We start from the raw sequence: 19,357 nt of genomic DNA, 5'->3' as shown, positions 1-19,357 counted from the left end.
ATGCTCAGCTCAATAAATACCAATTGGAATATTTTCTCGTGACTGAAAGAGGCTGAAGTCCCAAACACAAGAAAAGACACTATTTTTCTCCAATAGATCTGTCCATCTGTCTGTGTCCCCATTACCTAGCTTGATATCTCCAAATAGCCATCTCTGGGAGCACAGCAGTGTGAGTGAAGGAGTGAGAAAATTGGCTGTGGAGGAATCCTAGCAGGAAGTGAGGTTCTGTGTTGCCCACGGCATGAAGACTAAAGAGAGCAGAGAGAGTGATGATTGCTGCCAGCTCATTGTAGCACATCTTTATAGTTTTGCATCTCACTAGACTGTGAACTCCTTCAAAATAGGGATCATGTGGCTAGTATGGCACCTTGTCTAAGTAAATGTTTGTTTAAATGACATAAGAGCATCCACCCAATGTTTTCTGAGCACTCACTCTAGGCTGGACTTGTCTCTCTGCCATGGGCATTGCCATCAAGAAGGTCATTCCCTAGTAATGATCTAATTGGCTAGTGTGTATGGGGATTGAATGCAAATATTGAAATATGGAAAATTTGGATGGAATAAAGATTTGAACCAAATGCTTTTATTTAGTTTTTCTTTATTTTTATTGTTGAGACTATTACAGATGTCTCCATTCCTCCAGCCCCCTTTGCCTGCTTTTAAACCAATGATGGTAGGGAAGTTTGGCAGATAGGTCAAATAAGAACTACAAGATGCCATAGCTACTGAATTCTGGGATGAAAATATACCACATCATTCCCCCCTTCTTCTGTCTGATTGTCTTCTTCCTTGTTTCCTCCAGGGCTCTATGGAGCCTAACGGGTTGTTAAACATTTTGAGATTCTTGGAAAAAGAAACTCAGTGTTTTAAATGCCTTTCTTTCCTTTGAAGTGTATGATAAAATTTTAAATGAGCTTGTATAAGCATCAAAATGAGATGTGAAAATAAAATAGGAGGAAAGGATGGAAGGCAGAAGAAAAAAAGGGTTAGAAACCATCCCTTTAGCCGAAGAACTACTTCTTCTAAAACAAAACTGATAGTATCTTTTTTAAAAAAAATCCCTGAACCACCTGAAAGGTTGTTAGTCATACCCTTCTCAGTCTAGGGATGGAGCACATATCTGCCCATGGTTATCAGGCGGTGCCAGCAAGTGCCCACGTAGATCACCTGGCTTTCTCATGTATTTTTTTGCCTCCATGTGTGAAAGCAGCCCTTCCTCCTCCTGCGGAACATGACCAATTACCCCTCACACTCCTCTTTTCACATCCTGGTTCCTAGGCACAGGGAGTCTAAAATAGCCTAGTGGAAGCCAGACCTTGTAGTTCAATGACACCTTTGCTGTGTCCACTTTGTAGAGTGAGTCTCCCTACAGGACCAGGACCTCCAATCCTGCAGAGTCTGGAGTGTACATTTTTGTGACATATTTGGGACCACTTCTGCTGCCATCTCTTGGTTCCTGGACCCATGCGTTCTTCCTGTTGGAGACAGTGCCATATAAAGTCCTGATTTAATGAATGTGCTATATCCTGAAAGATACACCCATCCTTTCAGAGTGTTTCCTCTGAGCTGACTCTTCCACATAGGGGATGAGGGCCTCTCTATAAGTACAACTGAGGCCTCTAGTTTTCACATTGTCTATTCATTGCTATCCCACTGGGGTATGAAGAGCCTGAGATATTTATCCTCTACAGTCTGTCCCTGGTCCATTATGAGTGTCTCTTTGGAGGTCTAACTCCCCTTTCTGGTTTTCTATAGGCAGAAGTGGGCATCAGGCCTAGAGGCACTGATGCTTGAGATCAGAAGCCATCAGGCTATATGGGAGCTGTCCATCAAAGCTGCCGCTGACCTTTGGCATGAGCCAAGAGCCACGGTATTGGACTGGCTTTGACATTGTTGCTTAGTTCCTCAAGAATCTTTGTTAACTTCTGAGCATCTCCCTGTAAAAAAGAGAAAAATTCATGATTTAGCTTTATATTGCTTGCCTTTTAAAATTAGACTTTATTTTTCCAATTGGCATTCTCCTTGTAGTCCACTTCCAACTCATTTCAAACCCCTCTCTCTCTTGTCAGAGCTCTAGAATTATAGCTAAAGTCAGAGCCATAGAATTTTAAAGCTAAAAGGGACTTTAAAGTTTTATTTTTTTATTAGGAGATGCAGGCAACCTAAAGTTTTATAGCTTCTCCTTGGTCACAGAAACTCCCTTACAAAGGAAAGTTAATTTAAAACATATATGAGTAGAATGTAGTCCACTTTGGAAACAGTGACTTCATCTTGTGGGTTTCAGGTCCTATTGCCTGCCTTCTCTGGGCATTGAGGAGCTATAAGTCATTCAAGACCTTTCTGTTTGATCAGAAGGAAAAGGAAAGGGAGAAAGTGGACAGGAAAAGATATCTTCAGTGATTTTAATATAGAGATATAGATGTTTTTCTTTTTTTACCAGTATGTATTCCTGGGGATTTTCTCACACTGAAACAAGAAATCAAATGTCTAGTGATGCTTGGCGATGTATCAGGCATGCTTGTCAGAGCCCATGATTTGGAAGAAAGAGGATCAGTGCTTTGTTCTGCAAGGCTGCCCAATCAGTCCCTTTGCCCAGCCTGCAACTGAGCTGAGTCTACAGTTTAAGGAAAGCACACATCCTGGAAAAGTCAGATGCCCTATTGACTTGGTTTACCTCCCAAAGGAGAAAAGGGGTAATTGAAATGGTGGATTTTCTCATCTGATCAATGATCCCCCCCCCCCCACCCCCGCACCCCAGGGGATTTCTAGAGAGCGCAGGCTCTGGAGAGCTGAGGTTCAATTTTGTCTCAGTTAAGAAGCCCAGGAACCACTTACTAGATGAAATCAATAAAAGCGAGGTGCCTGCGGCTCTCAGGTTTAAAGGAACCAGGGGACAAGATTCCCAGTTATACTTGCAGGAGGTTTTTCTTTTTTATGTACATTGAAAAATAGAGCACTATTTTTCTTTCTGGCTGCCAAAATTGGATCCATGTTCCCTTATATAAATGACAAATTATTTCTGTCTTTTTTCCTGCCTGAATTGCCAAGTCTAGCTACATAAGCACAGTCTCCCAGTGACTAAGAGTTGCCATTTATAATGGAAAGTAACATTACTAAAGACTCCCCACATTTGCTCTTTAAAATTTAATCTGCTACTACTTTTTGTAAGTTATATGTCATATATTGATAATGATAACATATTATACTTACCTTACTTACTAAGTGATGATAGATATATTATGATTGATTGACAGATAGATAGGCAGACACTCATTTAATTATCAGAAAAACCTGTGTGATACTGTTTTGCTCCCAAGTATTGAAAAAAAACTGAGACAGAGCAATTCTGTAATTTGCATGAGATCATGTGGCAATTTAGTTGAGCATCTGGGAGGGGAATCAGTAGTCTCACATCAGAATCTGTGCTGTTAACCATAACCCACACTGCCCTCTGTCCCTTAGAAAACTCACGGCCAACACATAAGACTGTATTACATATCAACATTGACAATTTACCTATTATCTAGTCAGAGCAGAAGTTGTCTACATTTATAAATCAGTAAAGTAAGAATCAAAATGTTCAACTGACTTCGGTTTGCTTACCGAGTTCCGCTGAGTGGTGGAGGCTGCCTGGAGGGAGCTGGTAGAGAACTGCTTCTACATGTAGCGGAAAGAACACAGACCCACACAGCCCATGCCCCACCCACATTCCCTTGGCACTGCATGGCTCCGTGCATAAGCTTCTAACTGCAAACACCTTGCTTAGGGACTTTCTATGGCCTCCAGAGCTTGTTAGTGCGGGCCAGGGAGACAAAGCAGGCAGAAAAAATGCCTGGCCCTTAATGCCCCTGGAGACAGCCAAGGACTGACTGAGGTTGGTGGAAAATGCCCTGGTGGAGGACAATGCAGGGGCATGCTCTGTGTGTGTCCTCCTCCTCCTCTCACCCAACCCCCAGCAATCCCGAGCAGGCCTGAGCCCCACCTGCCAGGGAGCTAAACTGATTATTAATGCACCATGTCTTGACTCCTCATTCCCTTACTGTAGGATCAACTCCCAGATCAATTTCTTTTACTCAAATCTTCACCACAGGGTCTATTTCTGGTGAAACCTAATCTAAGACAAATACTGTGAGTGATGGTTAACATGAGCGCACAAACTGGGGAAGTGGCTGCTCGCACACTAGGTGTTTGCAGTCCTGTGTGGAGTGTCAAGAATAGGAGACTTGAATGTATGGCTGTGCAACATATGCTGCTATCTGTAAAATCAGGTGATAAAGCTACCTCGCAGGTTTGGGAAAGATACACATGTGCTATTTGCTCATCAGCATCAGATTGTGTTTCTAAGTAATGAAAAGCTAGATTGGTGCATCTGTCCAAGGACTGGCCCAGAGAAAGTCATTCCTCCCCCAAAGACAGCACTGGAAGAGCACTACCACTCCTCGCTGCTCCCAGCCCTCAGGTCGATGGCTAGAACAAATGGGGGAGGATTCAATTATAACATGCGTTCCATGTCATCCCAAATGTGAAAATACTTTGCAAAGCTTGAAGGATGTAGGCAGCATATCACTGGCAAAGTACTAAAATCTTCTGAGTTAGTCCAGTGACAGGAAAAGCACTGTGCAAAAAGGTGGTGAAGGATGCTGGGAGGTGGGGGGAAGATCTGGTTACTTATCCTCACTAAGTCTCAGTTTGTCCATCTGTGAAACAGAGATAAGAGGGACTCCCAAGGGTGTAGCAAAGAATATATGCCGCAACCTTCGAGGTGGGGTTCAGGATCTGAAGGAGGGGCTGACACACAAATGAAAATGCTGTACAAGAAATATGAATTTAGAAGGCATGGGGAGCCAGGTGGAGATCTCTTTCTTGAAGAGGCACCCCCAAGACTGGGTCCCGGCTGCTTTTTATTCAGTTTTAGATACACATCTTGCCCCCTAGCAATGCATACAGGCATGTCAAAGGTAAAGTTTGGTAAACAGTAAAAGGATTATCAGGTTAGGGCAGTGGTAGGCAAACTGCAGTTTGCAAGCCACATGCGGCTTTTTGGCCCCTTGAGTGTGGCCACGAAGTTTCAATCGTGCTGTACGTGAGCATCCACACGTGGTATTTTGTGGAAGATCCACACTCAAGGGGCCGCAGTTTGCCGACCACTGGGTTAGGGAATTGCCACCACTATCTCAATAATTGGTCTTAGAGTCAGCCCTGCTAATGCCCAACGTCCATCGGCCTTCCGCACTCCTTGGTGCACTGGCAGTATTGGCAAGCAGTGTCTTCCTGCAAATACATGTTAATGCAGTGCCAGACACATGGTGTTTGCTCAGTTGCATGCAAGCTGTATCGTTAATATTATTTCTAGTTGGCTGAAACTACGTAAACTAGCCTCCTATCATCCACAAGATTATCATATAGTTTACATAATTATGTCGGTTTATTTGTATGGACCTCTGTGATCTTAATTACACTCAGGAACCCTGGCGCTCACAGCTGGGTCTTTGTGCTCTGAGGTCCCATCGGCTGTGGCTGCAGGGTCTACTGTGCAGAAACCCCGTGTGTTTTCACTCTTGTGAACCGTCTATTTATTTCTTACGGCTGCTGCAAGACAACATCTTTTGAAGAGGAAGATGCGGGGTTCTGTTTTAAAGGAAGTCGACTGTGCAAATTCACCCTCAAGAACTACTGGAAATCAGTGAAATCGGGTCTTCATCATGAAATCCGAGGAGCACCCGTGGTTATAATGGCTGCTGTGGGCAAAGTAAAAAGGTTAATGTTTGTCCTGCTGCTTCCTGGAATTCATTGACTTAAAATAGTTTCCTTGAAGCCAAGAAGATGAAAAACCCTGAGGAGAAGGCTGGAGTTTTTGATGTTTCACTGAGGCCAACATGCCCCCTTCTTTCTGGGTGGAGGACAGCACAACTCATGAGATTGCCAGGGGGAAGCGCTGCTGCAAGACCAGCTGTCACTGAGTTTGTGTCACAGAGGGGTGACATCTTGCACAGTGCTCCCGTTTATGGGAATTTCCTGCATTACATATTTTAGAACAGCTCTCGGTGGTTTTGTTTTTTTAGTAACATTTCAATAAATATAATTATTTTTGTTATACTTAAAATTATAATAGGGATGTGCCATGAACAATAGGGATGCATTCTGAGAAATGTCCTTAGGTGATTTTGTCATTGTGCAAACATCATAGAGTGTATTAACACCAACCTAGCTGGTATAGCCTATGACATACATACGTAGGAAACATGGTCTAGCCCAGGGGTGGGCAAACTTTTTGACTCGAGGGCCACAATGGGTTCTTAAACTGGACCGGAGGGCCGGAACAAAAGCATGGATGCAGTGTTTGTGTGAACTAATATAAATTCAAAGTAAACATCATTACATAAAAGGGTACGGTCTTTTTTTTTTTTTTTAGTTTTATTCATTTCAATCGGGCCGTAGTTTGCTCACGGCTGATCTAGCCTGTTGCTCCCAGGCCACAAGCCTGTACAGCATGTTACAAAACAACGTGAGATAAAATCAAGCACAAGGGGGGTGATGCAATCAAGAGATGCAGTGAACACAAGATGTATGAGGCTGCGGCTAGCAAGACAGGGCAGACTCTTTTACAGCAACCTTTTCTAACAAGTAGAAAGAGTATACTATAGTCGTCACACAATTGGTGTTACTGGGAAGTATGTAAGAACTGTGTGGAGGGCGAGTTCTCAGAGGAAGAGTTACATGTGCTCAAAAACTTCTTCGTTTTATTTCACACTCGAAAGCAGCCATCACAGCTCTGTACCAACTATTTGCAGAATGTTGATTTGTAGACAGAACTTTTATCCATCTTTAAGTTTCCATTTACATTTCCTAAATTTGGGAATGCAAATATTAAGTAAACTTTCTCAACTTTGAGCCACTAACTGCAAGGGAATGGCCAGGCTGAAATATGACGAGGAATGTTGGGGATGTTCCAAAGGAGACCCATAGAGATGCTTGACGACATTGACTTTTGCTCTCATTTTGTGTAACATTTCACTTTATATTCAACAAGAGAAAAACCAGCTGAAGTATTAGTATTTGAGGTGGAATAATAGGCAGAACTCTCTGTTGCAAGTAACTCAAATTGATTTAAACGAAAAGGGTGATTCATTGTTACATAACAGAAAAGTCCAGAAGCAGAAAAGCTTTACTTTTAGATGGATTCAGGGACATAAAGAATGTCATCCACGCTCAGGGATTCTCACTTCTCTCAGCTCTGTCCTCGGGTGTTCTTGCCCTGTGACATCCCTAGATTTGCCAAGTTTGTATCCTACCCATTGAACAACCCTAGTGTAAAGAGGACCTCTTCCCAATAATTGTACCTGGAATCCCAGGAGTAATCCACATTCCCCCAGTTAAGGTTATGAACCCATTCATAAGCCAATCACTGAGGTTGGAGATGGATAAAGTACTCCTATGCTAAGTCAAGTGCCCAGGAGCCAAAAGCGGTATCTATTTCACCAAAACCACAGGACCTGTGATTGGAAGATGGTGCTTCCCAATGGAAAACAGATGGATTGATGCTGGGCCTGCAAAAGAGATAGATGTCCATTGTAGGAGATAATGAAGCTCCACTTCAGCAATTTTTATAGCCTTACATGAAGATTTATGATCAGCAAGCATGTGTTTGGAAGCTGTTCTATGTACCCTTCCTCTCCTTTACTTTAAAGGAATTTATTCACTCATGCATGCATACACTCCTTTTTCTCCAGAAACGAATGCAAAGAGCTTACAAGGGTACATTCCCCGTGCAAAGTAGTATGAATTAAAGATAGGGCAAACAAAAAAAGATCAACAAAAGTGAGAGACAGAAAAGAGGCCTGATGATACATAAATGTCCTACATAAGCTACAGACTTAGCCGTGGCTCTTGGGAGGTCCCAGGGAAGATTAGTCACAGGGATTATATTTCTAAAATGATACTTTTGCTCTCCACCATTCCTGGAAACCAGAGCAGCCGGGGATTTTTCTCGCAAGATGTGACGACCAACCTCAAGAGCCAACAGCGGCAAGAACAGTGGCACGGTTCACAGGGCTCCTTTGCATAATCACCTTTGGTACGATTATGCTCCTACTTCAGCATAATTCCATCAAAGCAATTCTGAAGGGAACAATTTTTTAAGGAATTCGATGTTCTTAAATGATAGAATTGCTCTGAAGTGGAATTTGACAATCATCCTTGAAATGATGAAGATTAGAGTACACAAGGTTCAGGGTACTGATAATAATAATAATAATAGTAATAATAGCAGTAATAGTGACAATGTAATTAAAGTCACAATGAACATTTACTGAGCAATGTGCCAGGTATTAAGTGTTTATATGCATGGCTTATCTCAGTTATTTCTCAAAAGATGCCATAAAGTTATAGTACTATTATCATTACAATGAGGTTTTATTTTATGCAGATTTCAAATAGAAAGGCATAAAGAAATGCACAAATTTTGAAATAATGTGAATCCCATTTCTTATGGGAAAATTAGTCCTGAATTATGGAAATTTTGAATAGTGAGAAATCTTCAGGAGCTCATTCCTAGGATAAAATGCTACAGTCCCGTGGTCTCATATCATAGCAACGTGCACTTAGACTTAATGAAGTCCAATAACTGCAATTAATGAAAATCTGATCTCAGATTTGAACCCAGAATTCCATCAGTGTGGGTGTTTGTTTGAGGAGACTGTCCTCCAAATTCCATTTATAAACTTGGAACAACTTAATATTCATTATCTAATGAATGATAGAGCTATTAAGTTACCTGTGTCATTTTCTAAGAAATGTATATTTCACACATAACGACAAATGGAACATGGAATGACAACTGCATTCCCTTAAAAACCTCTGCCTAAAATTGTGCCCCTTACTTTTCCAAATTGCTTTGAAAGAAGAGAGAAGGGCCACCCATTGAACCTGCCTCAGATGAGATGAAGGAGGACTGGATCTGAGCACTTGCAACCATCTTACCCAATGGATGAGGATGAAAAGGAGCTAAAGCACTTAGCCCCTGTGGAGTGGTCACTGAATGGAAAGCAAAACCCTCGGTGGCCACTCCAGAACAGGCGGAAGGTCTATATCTGTTGAGACATTGAATAGAAAAAAAAGAAGATCTTATAAGGAGAGAGTGGAGACCAGTGAGTACAGATTGTAGAGAAGATCTAGTAGAATAACACATTGGCCATACTTAGTCTTAGGCAAATGTTTCTGCTTCCTTGCTAATCTTAATAAAACAAAATTTGGCCCAAGCCAGAGAAGGAAGGGACCTCTGATTGAGGGCTGGTCCTAAAGCTGTGTGCTTTTACTCTGCTGCTCAGTGTAAAAGGGTATTTTAGAGCCACCTCAGTGAGAAGGGTATTTTAGAGCCACCAACCCCAGACTTGTGTGTGTTTATATTTTAGCAACTTCTCCAGAAAAATCACCAAAGTTCCCAAAAGGAAATCCATTCTTTCATGGGCCACCACATTAGCTGAAACTGCATTTCTCTGTTCACCACTTACCTCCCAAGCTTAACAGAAGGAGTTAGGAGCTGTCAGTGAGGCAGGAGGGCCATTACGCTGTGGTTTGATGTTGGTGCTTTGTTCCTTTCACATGCCTATGTGACCAGCCCAGTCATTTCAACCCATTCAACCCAATGTAGTTCTGCTGCTAAAGCCATTCTGATTCTTTCAAGTTTGCTGCTACCCAGAAAGAGAACAAATTGGAGGTAATGGAAGAGATGAGAAGGAATCATACCCTTGACAGTCCAGCTATTGTCTGACTTCACTTGGTAATTTATTTGGCTTAGCATTTTGTGGCTGGTCAAGGATAAAATTATGTCCCAGCTTCTTCTCATTAATCTTCAGGAATATCTGATGGAAAGCCTTAATCTTTGCTTTGTTTGAGAAGTGGCTTTGCCACCCTGATATTTGTGGCCTTGCAAGGCAATTACTTTAGCTGAAGTAAGGTCTGCTCAAAATTTGAATAGAAGAGGAATTGATTAATTGGTCCAGGAATATCACTGCAGCCATATTTATGTTCTGGTCATTTAAAAGCAAAGGCTTGCACCCAGTTGCTCATTTCTTTTGGATCCCGTCCAATAAACTGCTTTAATTAATGACTGATTTCCATTTCCCAAATCTTTTCATGTCTTTGAAGTATCCAAGTCCAACTGCTGAGTTTTATGGTTCAAGGTAGAGGAGAGTAAACCTCCCTTTACCTCCCACCCACTTTCAAGCCATCTTTACCCAGGCTCATGGGGTAGCATGTGGACAGCATCATCAATGTTTTTCTTGTAAACACACATCAGAGAAAAATGGTGAAGACTGCATTTTGTGGAAGGAAGGATGGTATGGTTTTAAATCCATGTGAGTTTTGGCCGAATTAATCTCAGTTAAAATCCCATTAAGTTGTACTCTTAATGTTTGACATTGAACAAGCTACTTTCATAGCTATCTGAGAAATATTTGTCACTGTTGCCATTTTTCTTTGTTATGACACCTGGCTTGTAATAGCTGCTCAATAAATGGTGGTTGTAATTATATCTACTGTCACTTTATTTGTAAAGTATGATTGACTGAAGACATAGTGAAACATTCTCAGCTGGCTGTAGGCAGTGCCAATTCCTTTAATAAGGAGGAATTTCTCTAGTTATTCCATAAACCTTCTATATCTAGAATTTAGAATCCCTGGAATTGACTGCTTGCTTTCTAATACCTTAAAAACAGGCATAAAAATAGAAATCTGTTCTGCTGGTTTACCTGGGACCTTGTCTCCTGCTACCAATAAATTTCTTGATCAATTGAAGAATTAGGCATATAATCATTCACAGGAAATCTGTGAATAGTTAATAGATTTCCCTAGAATTCTCTGATTAGTAGACTCAACTTCTCTCAAGGTTACATCATTCTTCATTCCCCATGGTTACTCCCCTGGGGGAAAGAATGATGCTGAGATGCTGCCATCTGTTGATTTTGTGACAAGTGGGAAACAATGGGTTGGATCCTCAGCCCAACATCCTTGGGAGTATGTGTTTCTAAAACCTAATGATGAGTATTGGCTAGCACAACAAATTATCTATTATATGATTATGTCTGTCTGCACTTCTGCCATATGTATATTGCGCCCAGCCAAGAAGGAGCTTTGGGTTGGGAGGGAGGAAATTTAACGAGTAGCTGTAGTTCCTGATGGGCATCATCTTGGGTGGACCTTTGCTCTTGTTGGAGACTGTCATGTCTCTCAAAAGTAGAGATGATGATGTTAACTTCTGTCTCTGACCTATCACTGTGACTCTAAAATAATCACAGATGCTTTAACCGTCTCAAAAACTGCTTGTGTGTTGGTGTCTTTCATGGTAACTTTTCAGATTCTAATGCACTAACTGCCCATGATATTAAATGCACGTTGAGTTGTTGAAATTAAATAATATGATTCACTAGGACTTAGCTTTTTCTAACAGATTGACTTTGATCTACTTCAATATTTTAGAAGTCATTTTCAACCCATGAGCACTTCTTCCTTTCTCTGGCATCCTTCCTCCATTAAGTGCTGAAAAGATGCTGTTGTGCCACAATAAAAGATAGTGCTCATTGCTGTGGTAATTTCTGTTCATTCATTTAACTTTGCCAATTAATTGTTAGCTCCTAGAGAGTGTCTGTAGATACCGTTAGGTGGCCCTGGCTAGGCATATTGAAGGCTAAAAACTTGCATGACATAAGAATGTCTTTGGGGGCTTTATTTCATGGTGCTTAATTTCTTTTTCATTTTTCTCTTTCATTTTTTCTAAGCCTAGATAAAGTAATACAAATTTATACTTTCATATTTATTTTGTATCTCTTAAGCCAGCTTGAAGACACTCAAATGACAATTCTTTTGAAAGCCCCATCTTTAGAATTAAGCAGACTTGGTGTGAATCCCAGCTCTGTCATTTTCTTCCCTTTAAATATTGAGCAAGTGATTTAACCACCCGGGAACTAATAATTCCTTCATCAAAGAGCTGTTCTCAAGAATAAATCAAGCACCAGACAAAATGCACAGCTCTTTAAGTAGTCAACTGACATTAGTTTCTTGAAAAATGTTCTTGGAAAAGTTGCAGGTATTTAACTGAATTGATATCTGTAGCTTTTAAAGGGTTGATAACATTTTTAGGACCGGAATTCCCTCACCCTTTCATTTTATTTTTAGGAATAATTTGTTTTACTTTTTAAAGAAAAGGCTCTTTTAAAAGCTCATATATCTTTAGTAGTGATTCTGAAAACTCTGTAATGAATTTTTCTTAAAATATACATTGTTTAAAATTTGAAAAGAAGCAGAGTGGGAATAATGTGTTTAGAGATTTGATCAAAACCCCAAATATGTTGAAACCTAATGTAGCCCATACCTAGATTGTTTTTAGATCTCACAAGTCTGGTTATTTAATCTCTTAATCAAACTACTTGGAATTTCCATTTCTAAGTAAATGAAATGATAATAAATAATGAGCCCAAAATTAACATGTACCCATGTAAGGGAAAAAATGGAATTTTGATGGAAAATGAATATGAGTTTGAATAAAATAAAAATATCAGTTGTCTCCTTTGATTTTCAGCTCCAAGTAGACGAGCGACTGAAGTAGAGCCAGCAAAAGTGCCTTTGATCCAGCTCTTCTTCCATGGCAAGTAGATTACAATCACTCAGGGATTAAGGGAGACCTGGGAAATTTAAGGGCTGTTAACCTGACCATGACTGTCTATGCTGGCATAGACTGTCCTCCCAAGCACCGTCTTATTTTATTTCATGCTGCCATTATCTCTTCCTTACATGGTCTGAGAGAATGTAATCTGGATAGAGTGTGGAGTAATTGATTGTAGCTGACTGAATCAGCCTCGTGTGTGTCGGGGCCTGAGTCAGGTAAGGCATAACCTATGTCTTAAAGAAAACTGTAGTATTGCAAGGCGACAAGTAACATCTTAATAGGGAATGTGCACAGCAAATCACAGACATTAAATAATGACCATGACAAAATAATGGAGAAGCCCAGTGCCATGGGAAGAGAACAGACTGGCAATCATAAGAATTGGATTTTAATTTGAGTTCTGCCGCTAATGAACTCTATAGACTTGGATACATTATCTTCCTCTTTGTTCATCTGTTACCCCATCTTGAAAATGGATAGTCAGAAGGAAAACACACGAGGCAATCTCTAAGATTTTTCCAAATGTTGTTTTCTTTTTATTTATCATTTCTAAATATTTTTTTTCTTGATGAGGAGAATTCTGTAGTAGCCTGCAGAGTCCATGAAAGTAGGGCTGAAGCTCCTCAAGGGATGGGCTGACAAGAAGGAAAAATTATGCAGGTGTGTGTTGCTAACATAGAGACCAGTCTTCTCAAGTTGTTGGTATTGATCCCAGACCTGGCAAATGACCACTGCTCTCATAGACAGGGGACAAATGAATTGAAACTAATGAAGGGATGCTTTTCTAAAAGGAAACCGTACACTGCCTTCAATTTCATTCCTAGTAGTTAATGAATTCACTGAACTCACTAATCTGTGTACTTAGAAGGATAGAAGACCCTAGATGGAGATAGAATGCTGTGTGCCTTATCTGCCTCTCAGGAGTCTCATTTTTCCCAGGTAAACAGACATCTATGCAGGGGGTCATTTATTACTTCTTTATTTTATTTGAAGTATAGCAAGCATTCTGAAAAGGGCACAAATCATAAGTGTACACTTCAATGAATTTTCTTAAAGTGTGCACATCTGTGCAACCAGCACCTAGATAAAACACAAGACATTATCAGCACCCAAGTTCCCTCAGGCCAGTTCCTCCCAGTCACTGGCCTTCACCCACTGTCCTGAATTCTAACATCCGAGATGAGTTTATATAAACAGAATCTGTTTGAGAAGTTTACATAAGCAGAATTGTATAGTAGATATTGTCTGTGTCTGCCATCTCTTCCTCATGCTTATGTTTGTGAAATTCATTTGTGTTGTTGCATATAGCAATATGTTTGTTGTGGGCATACGTACAGGTCTGTCTTAGGTGTATACCATGAAATGGTATTGACGGGTCATGGGTTCAACTTCATAGCTACTGCAAGTGTTAGAACAAATATGAAATTTCTAGAAATTTCACTTGCAGATGCTCCCAAGCTCCAGGTATGTGCTAACACTGTCTTTTTCATTTTGGCTATTCTATTGGGTATGTAATGATGTTGCATTGTGATGTTAATTTGCATTTCTGTGATAACTTATAGGCACTTTTTCATATGTGCATTGGTCATTCTTAATCTTCTTGTCTGAAGTGTCTAGATCAGTGGTTTTCAACCTTCTGGCCCTTTAAATACAGTTCCTCATGTTGTGACCCAACCATAAAATTATTTTCGTTGCTACTTCATAACTGTAATGTTGCTACTGTTATGAATCATAATGTAAATATCTGATATGCAGGATGGTCTTAGGCAACCCCTGTGAAAGGGTCGTTCGACCGCCAAAGGGGTCGCGACCCAGAGGTTGAGAACTGCTGGTCTAGATGTATCTTTAACTATTCCCTCCCTGCATTGGGTTAGCTATATTTTCCTAATTGAGTTATGGGAATTCTTAATGTATTGCCTTTGTCAGAAAAACGCATTGTAAATATTTTCTCTCAGTCTGTCACTTGCCTTTTTGCACTTCTATTGATGTCTTTTGATCAACAGAAGTTCTGTCAATCAACCTTTATGGTTAGTGCTGTCATGTCCAAATTAAAAATTCTTTGCCTAGCCCAAGATTATGTTATATTCTCTCATGTTTAGATTGTCAGTCTATCTAGGATTAATTTTTTAGTATCATGTAAGGTAAAGGTCAGATTTCTCTTTCCTCTTTACACTGAAATTTTGCCTTTGCCATAAATCAGTCTGTTTCTAGATTCTATTTCCAGTCTATTGGTCTATTTGTCTACGTCTGTGCCAGTACTTATTTATTGCATTAATTATTATAGCTTTATGGTAAAGTTGATTCCTGATAGTATAAGTTTTATAGCTTTGCTGTTCTTTATGATTTTCTTGAACATTTCATTTCCCCATAAGTTCTAGAATCAGCTTATTACTTTTTTTATTAAAAAAACAATCTGGGGTTTGATTGGGATAGCATTGAATATATAGATAACTTTTGGAAAAACTTATACTAAAATAGTAATTCTCATCTATGGGCATAGTAAATCACTCCATTTGGTTAGATATTTTTTTAATTCTTTCAATATAAAATATTAATATAGGCATATTTCACATCATTCATTAAATTTATTTCTACTTATTACTGGTGATATTATAAATATCTAATTTTATTTTTCATTTCTTGCTAGTATATAGAAATTAAAATTATTTTATATCCAGGATCTTGCTAGATTTGTTAATTAATTCTAACATTTAATATAAATTAATTGACAATTAAAGAGGGGTCATCTACATTACTAGAGATTTTAAAGAAGCAGCATAAAGTGGTGATATTTTAAGATAATGTGCTTTAAAGGCAGACTGATCTTGGTTTAAGCTCTGGCTTCTACCACATGTAAGCTTGGACAAGTCACTCAATTTTCTCATCTGTCAAGCAGAGGTAACTATAGCACTTAGCCCATAAGTTACCATTGGAATATAGTGAAATAATTTATATTAAGTGTTTAACTTAAGGCTTGGCAGGTTGGGTTTTTGACTCAATTAATGTAAGCTATTAGATATAAATGTTAAAGGCCATTTGACACCTAATAGTTTTAGAGACCTTTATTCCCCCTATTGGCTATATTGCTTTTCCAAAAACATTTTTGATGTTATAGGGTTAGTCAAGATATAAAATGCTGTTAGGTCATGAAAATGTTATAAACATGCCCATTCTAAGACTGTCAGTTGTGTAAAATGGAAAAAAAAAAATAGCTACCTACTGAGCACTATGACCTGCCTTTCTTTGCTTCTGCCCTTCAAGTCTGTGGAGAGAGCAAGTGTGTGTGTTTTTTTTAATTTTGGCTCCTCTATCTCCTTAGATATCAGTGAATCCTTGTCTCAGGCTGGTCCTATTTCCTTCAGTACAGGATTAAGACTTCTTGGTTTTCAATTTCTTATTTAAATGGCAAATGTAAGAATTCCCATCAAGAGAAGTGCCAGAGGTTCCCTGGGGCTGACTTCTCTAGTTACCTAACTATTCTTAGCATCAAACACCTTCATCTTTCAATCTTGACTCAACTGGACAGTGAAATGCGTAAGATTAATAAGTAAAGCAGATCTGGGGTTTAGCAGCACATCAGAGTTAATGTGTTTCTTAACTATTATAAATTCCAAGTTTATCCTAAGTTCAGACCAAAATAGGTTTTGGGTGGGGTGGACTTTTGTGACTGGCTTCTTGCACTTAGTGTAAAATTTTGAAGGTTCATCCAAGTTGTAGCATCACCAATGCTTCATTCTTCTTTATTCTGAATACTATTTTATTTTATGGACATTATAGATTTTGTTTATCTGTTCATCCTTTACTAGATATTTAGGGTGTTTCCACTTTGGAATATTATACCTAATGATGTTGTAAACATTTGTGTACCAATTTTTGTGTGTAAACATATGTTTTCACTTCTCTTGGACATATCTCTGAGAGTGGAATTGCTGGATCATATGGTCACTTTAGGTTTAATCATTTGAGTAATTGCCAGACTATTTCCCAAAGCAGCTGCACTATTTAAGAGGTTTGGTCTTTAAAAAATCTCAGGAAGCATTTTTCTTTCAAAATCTACAAAAACAACCCACCCATAACCTGTATTAGAGCTGTACAACATTCTGAGCCTTAGAATCAATCAACCACTGTTTAAATATTGTACTTATAAGGAAAGATAAGCTGAGAGCCGGAGGGTTGACACATGGTCTTCTGGAATACAACCTATCTTTTAACTGGGGATTTCCTGTATATGAGTGATACACTAGCCAAAAAACAGCATCCAAGGAAGGCATTCATGGCTGAAATTAGATTAGAATGTTCCAGAACGAATGAATTTTAGGACATGAGCTCCTCATTTCATATGGGCCTTAGTGGGGGGAACACTAACATCTTTTTTTCAGTCAAGATGAACTGGAGAAACTTTGAGCAAAATGTTAGTTAGCTCCATGCCAAGATTCCACATCAGCTCAGCATTTTTTGAACTGAGCTTTAATTTCTTTTGTGTGTAAAGAAGTAATTAAATTTAAAAAGTGTTTAGAGGAAAGAGGGTCTGATACAGAATACTTCCAGCAGGAGGGAACATTCCAACTCAAATTGAGGCTATAACCCTTTCAAGAATCAACGTTCATTATGTTTGACTGGGATTAGGGGAGTGTCTTACTTTTTCCAGGTACCAAAAAAGGAATGTTTTTAAGTCAAAAGTATTTCCTTGGGGCTTGTTGCTCTTTCTGTACTTTTCTCTTAGATATTTTTATGTCCCACAGGAAGATAAATTTGTTATTCTCTTTTTCCTATAAATCACCATCTCATATGATATGAAAAAATTGGTTTCCCTCCTGTTTAATGTTTGGGTTGGCGATGCAAACATTGTAAATTATTCTAGTCTTTTTTCTTCTTTTTCATGTGAAGAGTAAATTATGCTCTGACAAATATCTCTTCACTGTTACTTAAGACTGATTAGAAAAAACACTGCAGAGGAGAGATGTACTCTCATTGCTATATTAAGTATAATTTCACTGTCCTCCAAAGTAATTGTTTCTGTCATATTTCTTCAAGAAGCCAGTTGAGACTTGATGCTGGAAAAAAAAATGGAAACCTTTTCAGATGTCAAAATTTGGATTTCTTCTACTTGTCTTCTAAAAAGAAATATTTTAAAGGATATATTTTATCATTGCCTACCACTCTTCAGTTATCCGATGTAGAAATATGCATTTTCCCGACACCGTGAAGACTGAATGTTTTTTTAACTGAGACATTCAAATTCTGCGGTGCTATGAGCAGGGTTTGGGGGATGGGGGCAGGGGAGAGCAGTTTATACTGAATGTTTCTCATGATGCCGAGTCAGCAGGGAGAGTTTAATGCCTGTTGTATGAAATAAGGCTGACTTCCCAGGCAGTTGTTAAGAGTCCACAACCTGACCAACTTATGGAATAGAGAGCAGGTTCTGGGGAGTGTGGGGAAAAACAGAACATTTTCATCTTCTTCCTCCTAACAACATCTGAAAGGGGCCCTACTCAGGAAAGATCTCTTCTTTTATTCCCATGTGATATTTCTTTTAAATTTGTGAAAATTTACTTGTGTTTTCAATATGTTAACTTGCCTAAGCAGTAAAAAACAAGAAAGGGGTATAAAGATGACCACCCCCCCACACACACACACACACAACTCCCATGTACACTTATCCTATGCTCTGTGTTTTTTTAAATAGATTTTTATTGTTTTCAGAGCAGAGGGAGAGGGAGAGAGAGATAAAAACATCAATGATGAGAGAGAATCATTGATTGGCTGCCTTCTGCACATTACCCACTGGGGATCGACCCTGCAACTGGGCATGTACCCTGACGAGGAATTAAACCTGACCTCCTGGTTCATAGGCCGATGGTCAACCACTGAGCTGCACAGGCTGGGCTAGTCTCTGTATTCTTAAGCAGTACCTGTGGCACATGAAACAACAGAGCTCCTGGCTTTAAAAGAGTTTAGTTTCGTTACATCTTTGGGGACTTATATAAAATTATAACTCAATTCTGACAATTTCTATAAAGTTATGATGTGAGTTAAACTCTATGTGTAGGATCTTTTTTAATCCTTAAAACAGCCTTAAGACATACACCACCACCACCACCACCACCCCACCTCACCAATACCTAGATTATAAAACAGATGATGATCAGGAGGTCAGAGTACTTGTGCAAGGTAGTGAAATACAGTGTGAGAATCCTGGATTATCTGATCATGCAATGCATTATCTCAATGATTTTGATTTACTCATATTAAAACAAGTAGCTATCAAACAAACAAATAACCCTGCTCTTTTATTCTAACAATAAGTTTAGAGATATCTATCTATTTCCAGAGATGTAGTCCATACTACAGTCTAGAGATGAGAAAGGTTACACAGCTCGTAAGGGGCAGAATTCAGACCAGAACTGAGTTTTCTGATCTTAAGACCTATGGCCTTCCCACCCTCAAACCATTTCCTTGTCTTTATCCTTTGCACAGAGATACTTGATACTGACTCTCTCACTTTATTTTTAAAAATATATATTTTATTGATTTTTTACAGAGAGGAAGGGAGAAGGATAGAGAGTTAGAAACATCGATGAGAGGGAAACATCAATCAGCTGCCTCCTGCACACCCCCCCACTGGGGATGTGCTGCAACCAAGTTGCATGCCCTTGACCAGAATCGAACCTGGGACCTTTCAGTCTGCAGGCCGAT

The 19,357-nt window shown here is 39.4% G+C and overlaps 1 protein-coding gene across 1 annotated transcript in view; it reads right to left on the bottom strand.

Moving 5' to 3' along the window:
- LOC102774183 (U6 snRNA-associated Sm-like protein LSm3) overlaps positions 1 to 19,357 on the bottom strand; it is a 42,848-nt gene that overhangs the window by 3,200 nt on the left and 20,291 nt on the right. Inside the window, 2 exon segments of the mRNA XM_015557958.1 lie at positions 1,847 to 1,937; positions 3,604 to 3,657. Coding sequence (XP_015413444.1) covers positions 1,847 to 1,937; positions 3,604 to 3,657 — 145 coding nt within the window.

This window comes from Myotis davidii, unplaced genomic scaffold (genome assembly GCF_000327345.1).
Source record: "Myotis davidii unplaced genomic scaffold, ASM32734v1 scaffold107, whole genome shotgun sequence".
Lineage (NCBI taxonomy): Eukaryota > Metazoa > Chordata > Mammalia > Chiroptera > Vespertilionidae > Myotis > Myotis davidii.
This window is presented reverse-complemented; position numbering and strand designations above follow the sequence as displayed.